The sequence below is a fragment of the Mirounga angustirostris genome, unplaced genomic scaffold (assembly GCF_029215605.1).
Source record: "Mirounga angustirostris isolate CCGP_5_RB_7025 unplaced genomic scaffold, mMirAng1.0.hap1 SCAF_13, whole genome shotgun sequence".
NCBI lineage: Eukaryota > Metazoa > Chordata > Mammalia > Carnivora > Phocidae > Mirounga > Mirounga angustirostris.
Window position 1 is genome coordinate 88,755,665 of NW_026991721.1, and position 12,730 is coordinate 88,768,394.

The window sequence follows — 12,730 nt, forward strand, 5'->3', positions numbered from 1 at the left end:
GGGATTCTAAGCCACAAATCACAAACTATGGGACTAGAGTGAAACCACATCATTCTTCCTAACATGGTATCAAGCTCAAAATAAGACATTAGGGGCACCTGGGTGGCTCAGTCAGTTAAGCATCTGACTTTGGCTCAGGTCATGATCTCAGGGTCCTGGGATCGAGCCCCGAGTTGGGCTCCCTGCTTAGCTGGGAGTCTGCTTGCCCCTCTGCCCCTCCCCCCACGCATGTTTTCTCTCTCTCTCTCTCTCTCTCTCTCTCATAAATAAAATCTTTAGAAAAAAATAAGACATTATCCCCACTCATGAAAAATATATTCTAGAAATGGGAATATAGAAACCCATGGCCATTCTACCGAATAGAAAAAAATCATGGGCAGGGGCGCCTGGGTGGCTCAGTCGTTAAGCGTCTGCCTTCGGCTCAGGTCATGGTCCCGGGGTCCTGGGATCGAGCCCCACATTGGGCTCCCTGCTCCGCGGGAAGCCTGCTTCTCCCTCTCCCACTCCCCCTGCTTGTGTTCCCTCTCTGCCTGTCTCTGTCAAATAAATAAAATCTTTAAAAAAAGAAAAAAAAAGAAAAAAATCATGGGCAAAGATGAATTTCCAAAGAAGAGAGTTAGATAGTGGCCCACACTTCTCTTTAAGGACTAAAGACTTTAGATCTGTAAAGATTCTCATTTAGAAAATTTTTTCATTTCTCGGGGCGCCTGGGTGGCTCAGTCGTTAAGCATCTGCCTTCGGCTCAGGTCATGATCCCAGGCTGCTGGGATCGAGCCCCGCATCGGGCTCCCTGCTCGGCGGGAAGCCTGCTTCTCCCTCTCCCACTCCCCCTGCTTGTGTTCCCTCTCTTGCTATGTTTCTCTCCTTCAAATAAATAAATAAATAAATAAAAATCTCTTTTAAAAATTCTTTCATTTCTTCTGGAATACAAGAGTGGGCGGGTCACCTTTTCAGTGCTCATCTTTCTTAATATATTAGAGCTTCCGGTTGTCTCTAACCCAAGCAGAAGTTGAAGCTAACTGGGGGAGGAGGGCTGACAGCTCCACAGGGGCAGTGGGACTCTCTGTAGATTTTCAGGACATACTGTTCCTTCTCTTCACCAAGAATCATCCCATCTCTGGTGTGTTCCCTGTATTACATTAGAAGGGTCTAAGAGTTACCTGTTTAATGGTGGGGTGGAAAACCACATTATAAAAGGATAATGGTGCTTCAACCTCACCCCAAGTTTTAAGTGACAGTGAATGGAATGTTATGGATATGGATAGTTTTAAAATGGTAGATTGCGAAGTGTTATTTGGCAGGTGGGACACAATGTTTGTTCTCCACCCCCACCTCAAATTCTTACGTTGAAGCCCTAGTCCCAGTGTGACCACATTTGGAAGTGAGGCTTGGGGGAGGTAATTAGGTCATGATGCAGGGGTCCTGGTGGTGGGATTATGGGATTAACGACACCAGAGAGGGCACTGAGCTAGTGCTCTCTTTCTCTACCACGTGAGGACATAGCGCGAAGAAGGCAGGAGAGAGTCCTTGCCAGAAACTGAACGCTGCTGGATCTTGATCTTGGACTTTCCAGCCTCCAGAATTGTGAGAAAAGAAATTTCTGTTAGGCCAACCAGTCTGTGGTGTTTTGTTATGGTGCCCGAGCTGACTGAGACACAAAGCAATACGGAATACTAGGGGAAGAGGGCAGTGTCTCAAGACCATGGCTCTGACAGCCTGCCTCTGGGGGGCACCAGGCAGCACAGCTGGGGTGGGAGGGAGGGTGTGAGAGGCTAGAGCCTGGCTGACCCATCCTTCCTTCGACAGCAGGGAGCACGGGAGAGCCAAGAACCCGGGAGAATGCAGAACCTAGAACCGAAAACTAAAATTAGCGGGGCCAGGGGGTCAGCAGACAGAAGCAAGAAGGGCAGGGTCTAACTCTCCTCTCAGCCATGGGTTAAAAAAAAGTATACAAAATTCTGGGGCGAGCTGTTTTGGGATTCTTCCAAGAATATAAAGTTGGTATTCCTTGAAGCATAGTCTGAGGTATTTCAAGCAAGACCAAGATATTTCCTAGTCCATGGGTTACAATGCTCTGAGTGTCTTTAATACACATGGTTCCCTGCCATCACGGGGGCAGGGTTGGAGTGACGGAGGTAGGATTTAAGAGGACCCAACTCTGTTAGTCCTGTGGTAAAACTAACATAGGCCCGCTTGCTGGGCCTCACGTGCCCGCGGGATCAGCAAGCATGGGCTCTCCGTACAACAGCAGGAAGGATCAGAGGAAGGCCCTCGAGCTCAGAGGGCAAAGAAGTGCAGGCCCACAGAGAGGTCCTTGCTCTGAACTCCCGGTCTCACTTTCCATTCCAACAGCTGTGTCGTCTCTGCTCGGGTCCTCTTTTCAGTGGGGTCCCTCCTTGAATCAAAGGGAAGGAGACGGAGCCTTTGAGAGGACCAAGAGCAGAAGCAAGGCTGGACCCAACCAGCTACTCGCCCCAGAGCTGGAAGGTACAGCTCATCTCCCCCTCCGCGAGCAATCCTCTAAGACTCTCCACTGTTGGTCACATGTGCAGAGACTGCTGGGACCAAGCTTTGCTGAGGGGGATCAACACCTCCGCATGACCAAAAGCAGTAACATCTCTTGAAAAGGGCTGTCAGACATCCTGCCAGATTATGACCAACGCGTTTGCCTTTCCTATTATTCACAGTTGCCTTAGATCCAGCACCTAACATCACAGGAGCTGTGCCCCAGGCGAGGTGTTCACTCACAACTCCCACTGGGAGTCACAGCCCTGCTCTACGTAATTGTGAATTTCAATATGTTAACAGCATCAAGCCGGCCAAGACCAACTTAATGGATTTGGTTTAGTATTTGGGGCCAAGTAATACACAGCTGATTAACCCAGCCCACAGATGCACTGAAATCATCTGGTTATTCCTTGCCTCTCCATGGACTCCTTCCTCAGGCAGGCATCAACTGAGAGATGACCTTGGCCAGGCCTTGCACGGAGATGTGAAAATTGCTTGCAGTTCCCAGCAAGGAGCTGCACCCTGCGAAACAGCCTTCGGATTGTTGACTCGCCAAACTGGACAGCTAGTGTTAAGACAGCTGTGATGCACACAGAACACAGGACGGCTTTGCTGCCTCCTAGGTGGCGAGACAAAAGAATGTGAGGAGAGGGGCAAAGGGGAAGGCTGAAGAATGCCCACTATTTGCAGACCCTGTGGGAACAGTTGCCAAATGGAAATCACTGAAGACGTTTGTGAGGGTGACCGGTAGAGAGTCTATGGGAGATCTGAACTGGATAGGGAAATGGTAAAGTTTTATTTAGAACTCCCCAGTGCGGAGCTGAGTATGATGCACAGTCCCACTGACTTTTCAAAGAGAGAGAGCAGGACGTCTTGATATACTTCCTATGATCAGTCATCTTATACCATATAATTGCAGTTCAAAACTTTGGATGGAAAACATCAGGGAAGAATGTTAGTGAATGAAGAAATGGCAAAGGATTATTTCCTCGACAAATGTTTACTGGGCGCCTGTTATGTGCTGGGCACTGTGCTGGGGGGGGGGCTGGGTACTGAGTGGACAGGAAGACTGACCACGCGCGGGAGAGCCGGACCCGGAAGGCTGCCTCACTGGGCCCATGTTAGGTAAGTGTAGGGCGGCCCTGAGTACACGACCAGAGGCACCATTCAATATGTATTCCTCTCTTGTGAAAGGAGACAATGTCTTCTCTGGGAAGTCGGCCCTGTTGGTGTTCGGGGCCCCTCCTCCGAGCGGCACCAGTGACCTGCACACCCCTCCCTCCTTCCGCACAGTCTGTTACCCTGCTGGCTTCCTCTGAGGCTGCTGTTACTCTGAAGTCTGAGACGGCCATAACTTCTTTTTCATCTCTCTTTTTCGCTGGCGTCTGGCGTAAAGGGTGCACAATAAACGTCCGCCAGGGAGCGAGGCAGCTGGATGGTTTTCATGTATTTCTGAGCCCTGCTCACGAGGATAAAACATGGGCAGGGAGCTCTGTGCGTGGAATACCGAAACAGCTATGCCAGAAACACCCTTCCAGGCCAGGGTGATGGGGGCTGTCCCTGTGGCTGCCGGTGGGGCTCCGGTGGGACGGACAGAGCCAGGGCCTGGGCTCTAGCTGCAGACGGCAGATCTGCTCCAGCTTTCTGCGAGAGTACCAATTTCCCCAGGCTCCTCAAGCCCACTGTTTTCACTTGTTAGCAGCAAATGTGAGAAATGAAAAGCATCTCAATGGGACTTACAGGAAAACGTCTGGGATTCTCAGATATACCTTGAATGAAATGTGACTTCTTTAATAAGGCGAATGGGATCCCCCCCTCCCTGGCCTGTTTGGAAGAAATGTCTATAACAAAGACACATTTTCAGAGACTATTAGATAGCTGATGATGGATTAAATTTGCTCTATTTTGAAGACATTAAGAAACCAAGCAGAGAAAATATTTTCACATTCTGTATGTCAACTGAAACATTTAAAAAAGCAAAATGTTCTCTTTCAAATTTGTTTTACTTTTTGAAGGTTTCACCCTGCACTCCCACCTAAGGGGTGTGTGTGTGTGTGCACGTGTGTGTGTGTGTGTGCGTGAGCGCGCGTGCTTGTGCCTGCATGGCGGAGCAGGCCCCTGAGGGAGGCCTGGAGCTGGACAGCTTCTCTGTCCCGCTAGCTCACATTCCCAAACCAGTGAGGTCCTACTGCCATCTCGTGGACCCTGACATGTTCACAGGTGGCATGGTGTGCTCAGATCCTGGAAATGAAGTCCCGCCACATCCCAGGGCCCACACAAAGATGTCTACCTGTAAATGAGATTAGAATAAGAAATAATCTTGCTTTTTTATTCAAAAAGATCATGTGCTTCACACCAATCTGGTTTCAGAAAGACCTCAGGTCTTAAGACTAAGGCTACCATAACATTTATTTTCCCATATTTAACAGTTTCACTTTGAAAAAGCCCCAACGGAAAAAATTACCTTCGAAACCCACTGGGACATTCTCACATAAACTAGGATAATTCACAAGCAACAGAGTTCTGTCTTCAATATTCAATCTTTTCAATTTCATCCATGTCTTCAGGGTTGAGTTGCTTAATACTGCTGTCTAGAAGGAGAGAGAATGGAATCAGTCTGAGCCCAGGGCCTCAATGGAATTTCATTCCACTCACTCTGAATTTCTGAAGACAGTGACACTTCTGCAAATATGTGTTTCTGTGACCCCTTGCATGGAAAGCCCTGAGAGAGGAACGTTCTTGAGATCAGTTTAGGAAGAGATGGTATCAAAGTAACCAATTAATACTGATTAAAATAGCATCAAATGCACCAAACAACAGAACACATATGTCTAGATACTTGAGCAGGAAAAAGGCCAGAGTGCAAGGGAGGGGAGACTAGGAAGGGGCCTGGTCGTGCTAGGAGGAATAAAGTGGGCCTGTGGGGGGGGGTGAGTGTATGGGGGTGGTGGGGTACAGGACGGCAACAGGGAGGGGGGCTCCTCCACTGAGGTCACTTCCCAAGATTAGGTCATACGGCGTTTACCATAGCTAGAGTGGATCGTAACGTTCTTTCTTCCCCCATTCCTCCTTGCTTCTCCTAACACAGGGGTGCTTAATCAACTTTCCCGAAGGGGCCGTGGACGTGCTACAGTCTGTAGACTTTTCAAAATTGTATTCCAGACTGCATACGTGTGTCTCTGTGCATTTCCCCAGGACAGAGTCCACTGCTTCCCACAAAGTACAGTACCAATTTCCCAAAAGGTGAAGATATATTTGGGGTCATTTGGGTGTTCCTCTTCCCCTGTTCCCCAGCCATATCCATGGGCTTTGGGGTATGGGGTAATTTGAGAGGTGGACACCGCAGTTTAGGTCACTCTTCCAATTTCCATCAGAGGGCAAGCTGCCAGTCCAAGAGCTCCAGCAGGTAATCGGAGCATGCCTTGTTGGATGGGGGGGCTGGAGGAAGGACAGCAGATCTCAGAATTCAGGACCATCCTAGTTGTTAGGGCAGGGCCAGAGGAAGGGAAAAATGTAAATAAGAGAGGAAGCTGGGGACAGAATATAATCTTAAAGGACTTTATTACTTTGTTTAGGATGGTGCTTTATAGGACATGAAAAGCTGCCCCAGGTCCCACAATGGGCAATAACATCAACCTGAACTCATACTCATTCCACTGGATTTTTCCATTGTTCTTTAGCTACCATATACGGATGACTTAATCAACCACAGGGGCTCTGTAGGGACTCTGGCACTGTGAATTAAAAGCCCCCCATTCCTTGGCTCCTGTCCCAGAGCTACCCTAAGCCTCTGGGTATAAGGTCTGTGACACACGTCATCACTGTCAACATCAGCAGGGTCCACGGTTCCTACTGTGACAGGTGCTACTTACTAAAGTGATCCTGGATCTTCATAAGCAGGGGCAGCTTATCCACTTCAATCATATTGAAGGCGAGGCCCTTTTTCCCAAAGCGTCCTGTCCGCCCTATGCGGTGAAGGTAGGTCTCATAGTCTGGCTCCTCAGCTTGGTTTACAGGGAGATCAAAGTTCACAACAATTGTGACCTGCTTCACATCGATCCCTACAAGAGGAGAGATGCTGTAGGGTCCTGCAACTGTTTCTTAGGACATAGCTATTCGCAAACCACATCTGCCAAGAGAATTCTCATGTAACAGCCACAATTTACAAATTAAACTTGGTTTTACATCATGGAAGTGGATACTTTGGTCAGGCAATTTGCTTGCACAGTATGTCTAGGATGCTAGATTTAAGAGTGTCAGTAGAAGCTCATTCCACAGAAGTCTAAATATGTACAGAGATTGTGTGTGTGTTGTGGACAGGGGCTCTCACCAAGCCCACAGAGACAAGGCCTCCTCTCCCCTCCTGCTGTGCTAAGGCCCTAGCAGGCCCCCTACCTAGAGTCCCCTACCCTTCAGGGGATCCCACTCTGCTCCATGCCCTGGTCATCGTCCCACCCAGGTCTTTTTTATCCCCTGCCTCATTGTTACAACAACTTCCAGCTGGGTTCCCCCTCTTCTCTCCTCCTCTGATCTCTCTGACCACAGTCACCATGGCAACATCCAGAACACTTGTGTTCAGGACCCGAATGCCCCAACTGCACAGGATGAAGAACAAACAGTTCCAGATTTCCACACCACCTGAAGTCTCATCTCTTCCTCTCCTGACTCAAATCCAACACTACAGTCACACAGTCTTGCCATTTCCCAAGCAAACTGTCAATTCTTACCAAACTGGATTCTCTACCCTTCCTTCAAAACCTTTCACATCTAATGTTCCCTAGGAAGACTTCTGTGATCCCCCAGTACCTCCAGCCCCCAGCACTAGAAAGCTGTCTGGGTCACAATCCTTGTCCTCCTTGGAGCTCTTGGTGCCCTCTTTCGGCCTAGGTCTAGCGTCATGCCATCCAATATGGCTATCTAACTTTAATCCAAATTAAAAATCATTTCCTCAGTCACAGTAGCCATGTTTCAAGTACCCAGCAGCCATATATGGCCAGTGGCTACCAACTGAACAGCACAGAGTAGAATATTTCCATTAATGTGGAAAGTTCTATTGGGTAGCACTGGTCTAGATAGTAAGCGTCTAGGCACTGAGCTCCCGAGGGGCTGGGACCTCATCCTTTTTCAGGCTGCTCTTCCACAGTGCTGAGCTCTACATGCACGGCAGGTCCTCATTTCTATCTGCTGAACTAAGAATGAATTAGGAAACAAGGTTCGAGTATAGGGTCTAGGCAAGGGCATAGGGAGGCTGAAAACCATAGGAAGGCCCTTCTCTTAAAAAAAACCAAAGATTTTTTTCCCTCAGTAGTCAATAGTTTTGAAATTAAAAACACCTCAGAGATGATCAACACCATTAGGGAACACGAGTTAAAAACACAATGAGATGCCACATACATCTACTAGAATAACTAAAATTAAAAAGAATGACAATACCAATTGCTGGCAAGGATGCAGAGCAACTGGAACTCTCCTACATCGCTGGTGGGAATAAAAAATGATAGTCACTTTGGAAGACAGTTTCTTATAAAGCTAAATATACATTTACCGTATAACCCAGAAATCCTACTCCTAGGTATTTATCCAAGAGAAATGAAAACATGTCTCTGAAAGACCTATACATGAATGTTTATTATAGCTTTATTCAAAATAGCCCCAAACTGTGAATAATCCAAATGTCCATCAACTGGTGAATGGATGAACTAATTGTGGTACATCCATTCAACGGAATACTACCCGGCAATAAAAAGGATTGAACTAATATATGTCACAAGATGGATGAACTCAAAAGCATAATATCGAGTGGAATAAGTCAGACACAAAGGCTAACTACTATATGATTTAATTTATATAGCATCTGGAAGAGACAAAAATACGGAGACAGAAATCTGATCAGTAGTTTCCAGGGGTCAGATGATAAAAGGAAGAGCCTGTCTGCAAAGGAGCACAAGAAAGTTCTGGAGGAAGAGGGGACTGTTCTGTACTTCGAGTATGGTGATGGTCACATGACTCTGTATGTTTGTCAAAACTCACTGTAAACTTAAAATCAGTGAGTTTTATCATATGTAAATTATACTTCAATAAACTTGACTTTAAATGTATACATACACACACACACACACACACACACCTCGAGCACAGACATTGGTTGTTATAAGAACTTTCTCTTTCCCATCCCGAAACCTCTGAATGATGGAGGCTCGCTGATCCACGGTCAGCTCTCCGCTTAACAAAGACACTTGGTGGCCATCCTGCATCATCTCCACAGTCAACCACTTGGCATTTCGACGAGTCTACATGAAAACACAAAACCCAGCATAGCACCCCAAGTCCAAGCAGGCCGGCTGTGTTTGCAATGCTCACATATGCACGGTGAGGAAGCCGGAAAGGGCTGCACAGGAGTTTTGCTTTACCTCTCCCTCAAGCCATAGAGGAACCTTCGAATGGGGCACCTCCTGTGCTTCTCAGGGTCATGTCCTCTCAACCTGTGGGAGCTTTGGCTTCTCGGCCATGAAGTAGAGATAAAATGCTCACTTACCTCACGCGGTAGAATGATGCCAAAATGGGGTAACATAGTAAAGACAACCTCAGGCACTGTAAGAGTGCTTCCTGTCTGCCCGGTGTCTTGTTCAGATCTTTATATGCATTATGGTCATTGTTCTCACAACAATTTGATGAAACAGCTACCTGATTTCATTTAAAAAATTAAAAAAAAAAAACCCAAACCCAAAGCTTAAAAACATGGAGTCACTTGCCCAAGATTTTCATGGCTAGTCCGTGGCAGAAGTGAGCTTTCTTTTATTTGATAAGGTTTTCAGTGCTGTCCCTGTGTCAGGAGGGCGCCATTCTAGTGGGGCTACGAAAGTAACACAGATGAGGTCCTGCGCTCATGGAGTTTACAGTGTTCACGTGGTAGAGAGAAAACAAAACCAACATGTGAACGTGAAACATGTCGGAGAGCAAAAAATAAATACAAAAATAAAAATAGGGTAATATTAATAGTGAGTGACTGAGTGGCTACTTTCCTCACAGTAAGTTAGGAACTAGACAGGAATATTCTTAATCTGATGGAGGGGAACTATAAAAACCCCACACTGAACATCAACCTATATGGGGAAACGTCAGACGCCATCCTTCTAAAATAAGGATGTCCTCTATTTAACATTATCTGGAAGTCTTACTCCGTCACTTAATCTTTCCACACAGATTCATTTCTGTCCCGAGTTGTTCTGAAGATTAAATACCCTCCTGTACCCAAAGTGCTGAAGGGGGTGCCTGGCCCTCACTGGCATCACCGTCCCGTCCACGGTGGGGGGCGGACCCTCTGCGGGCGGGTCCGGGCATGGCGAAGACAGACTGGGGCACGGTTACCTGGCAGAAGATGATGGCCTGCCCAATGGTGATGCCGCCATAGATGTTGCACAGGGCTTGGTACTTGTCTTTCCTATTCTCACACAGCACGTAATACTGTCGGATGTTGTGCAGGGTCAGCTCCTCCTTTCGTAACTTGATAACGTTAGGGTCTGGAATGATTCGCTCTGCAAACTGCCACACAGACTCCTCGAAGGTCGCTGAGAAGAGAAGCATCTGGCATTCCGAAGGTAAAGCTCTGTAAGGGGCAGGGAAGACGCCGTCAGCCACTGCCGTCCCTGCCGCTCTCCTCGGGGCAGAGTCAAGCACGTCCCGCCCACTGCCACCAGGGTCAGCGGGGGAGGTGACGCCTTCCACCTCTGTGCAAAGGCCCACGTGTCCTGCCCCTCCTTGCCTCCAAGAATTTGGGAACACACACAAGCTGAGTATGGAGCTCAAGAGCAAAGTCTAGATATGTATTTTGGAGGGCCTGGGGCGTTTCAGGCCGATTTTCTGCTTAAGCGAGGCAGGATCAGGAGCCCCGAGTGTTGGTCTAGATACTCTTCATGGTATCCGTCTCACACACAGTGAAATGGGAGGAAAGAAACAGGCTAGTCATTCGATGGCAGGTGTTACACTTCTTGGGAGGAAAAGAACAACAGCCACACTAACTTTCTTTGGGATGGGAAGGACCTGGATAGAAACAAAAGGGGAACAAAGGGGAAATGCTACTGCATGCAAAACGTGAGCTGAACCCCGTAACAAACACAGGGCTGATTCGCATAAAGTTTAAAAATGGGCAAAATGAATCTATGAAGCCAGCAGTCAGAACAGAGGTTAATCCTGGGGAGGAGCGGGCGGGGATGGGGGTGGGTGGAGGCTGGTGACAGGAAAGGAGCCGTAGGGGACCTCTGGAGTGCTGGTAAAGTTCTAGTTCTCCGTCTGGGCCATCGTCTGAACACAGCCTCTTTGAATTTTCACTCAGCTCCACACTTGTGATTCATGTATTTCTCTGAACATATTTTATACATCAATAAATCTGAATTTAATCTGATTTCAACAGAGAGAAATCACCGCTTTTGAGAAGACAGCACCTAGAAGATATGGCATTAGTGCTAAAAGAGGGTGGTGGAGATCAGGGGGTCCAGTGACTCCCAGGCACGACGTCAAGCCTGGGGCGTGGGTCATCTGGGGAGCTGTTCTAAGTAATGAGTGGACAGACTTCTGGGCAACTACAGTAGACTGTCTACACGCATACCTCCCCAGCCTCCCACACACCACGAGTACGATTATAAAGAGATAGAAAGATATGAACCCACAACAACACAGAGAACAGAAGAGGGGAAACTGGCAGATGAGGTATCTCAATGTATTTCTGGAAGATGGGAAAGCATGGTAAATGAGAAAGCGGATGACGCCCTCATGTGAGTGGTACAGATGGAAATGGTGATGCAGATGGTGGCTGGGCTGCAAGGGCAGTGCCTCCCTCAGAACCTGTGAGAGCGCTCGGAGCTACGAGCACCAGGGGCCAGAGAAAGCAGGTGTGGTGTGTGAGAAGATATGAGGAAAATTCTGCATTAGCTTGCTGCGGTGGGGGCTGGGGGCCAGGAGGAAGGGGGGCACCTCTTGGCTGTCTACTGTATCACAGTCTTCCATCTGGAAAAAGATGGCGCCAGGACTGGCATCCCAAGACTTGGCCATTTCATTCCAAAAAGACAATGTACACAGATTACACAAGGAAAGGAAACATGGGCTAGTCTACAGAACAGTCTGGATTTCGAAGACTTAGTATGAGAAAAAGCATGTAAACTATTTCATTAATAATTTTTATATTGATTAAATTGATTACTTGTTAAAATGCTCTTTTTTGATATGTTGGGTTAAATAAAATGTAATATGAATTTCACCTTTTTTTAAATGTGGCTATTAGAAAATTTAAAATTACACATGTGGCTTGCATTATATTTCTATGGGACAATACTATAATCTTTTTTAAGCAAAAGAAGAAAATCAACAATGAAGGGATGAACAACCAACATAAATGCCCTAATTATTACTTAATATTCTCTTGAAGAGAAAGCCCTTTTTGACTACTGGATCTTTCTCAGAATTCTGACTCTTTCATTCTTGGTTATACATAAATATACCAACTTATTGGTAAGGGATAGCAAGAAGGGAGTCTCACTTGATCTTTGGCCAAAATTATTATTTTTTTAAAGATTTTACTTATTTAATTGACAGAGAGAGCGAACACAAGCAGGGGGAGCGGCAGGCAGAGGGAGAAGCAGGCTCCCACTGAGCAAGGAGCCTGATGCGGGGCTCCACCCCCGGACCTGAGCTGAAGGCAGACGCTTAACAGATTGAGCCACCCACGTGCCCCTGGCCAAAATTATTTTAAACAGGAAGGCTGGCTGAAAATGTGTATAAGGAACAGCTGTATCCCACCTTACTTCAGGCAGGTGACATGTACAAGTAGGAGACCAGAGGTTTAGTCTGTGCAGAAATCCCAGACTTGGGGATGCCAGCCTCAGCCCAAGGTGAGAGTAAAGCAGAAAGCTAAAAATAGGGAGTGAGTGAAAATATGCATATGAGAGCATGCAGCCCATTCCCTGGCCCTGCTCCCAGGAGGCCAGCAACCAAGTGTATGCCTCCTAGGGAGGAGAGGAAAGATATTCCATAGTTCTAATGACCTGCAAGTAACGATCATCCTAGAGGGGAGCTGCCCAAGGCACAAGTCCCAGCCATGCACTCAGAGCTATCAATAAGCTTCTTGGTTCCTAACCCTAGATTACGAAAGGCTAGCCAGGTATCACCAGATACGAGGGGGGAAGGTCCACCACAAGAGACAGACGTAGCAAAGAAACAAAAAGAAGAA

The 12,730-nt window shown here is 47.3% G+C and overlaps 1 protein-coding gene across 5 annotated transcripts in view; it reads right to left on the reverse strand.

Annotated features, from left to right (window-relative positions):
* Window positions 1–4,294: 4,294 nt before the first annotated feature.
* The window catches only part of DDX25 (DEAD-box helicase 25), a 35,960-nt gene continuing 27,524 nt past the window's right edge, over window positions 4,295–12,730 (reverse strand). For 4 of the 5 annotated variants that reach the window (XM_064577261.1, XM_064577260.1, XM_054512204.2 and 1 more), the window contains 4 exons: window positions 9,877–10,114; window positions 8,636–8,798; window positions 6,381–6,569; window positions 4,806–5,099 (listed from right to left, as the gene is read on the reverse strand). In XM_064577261.1, coding sequence (XP_064433331.1) covers window positions 5,038–5,099; window positions 6,381–6,569; window positions 8,636–8,798; window positions 9,877–10,114 — 652 coding nt within the window. In that variant the 3' untranslated portion in view covers window positions 4,806–5,037. The other variant, XR_010407044.1, reaches the window with a different exon arrangement.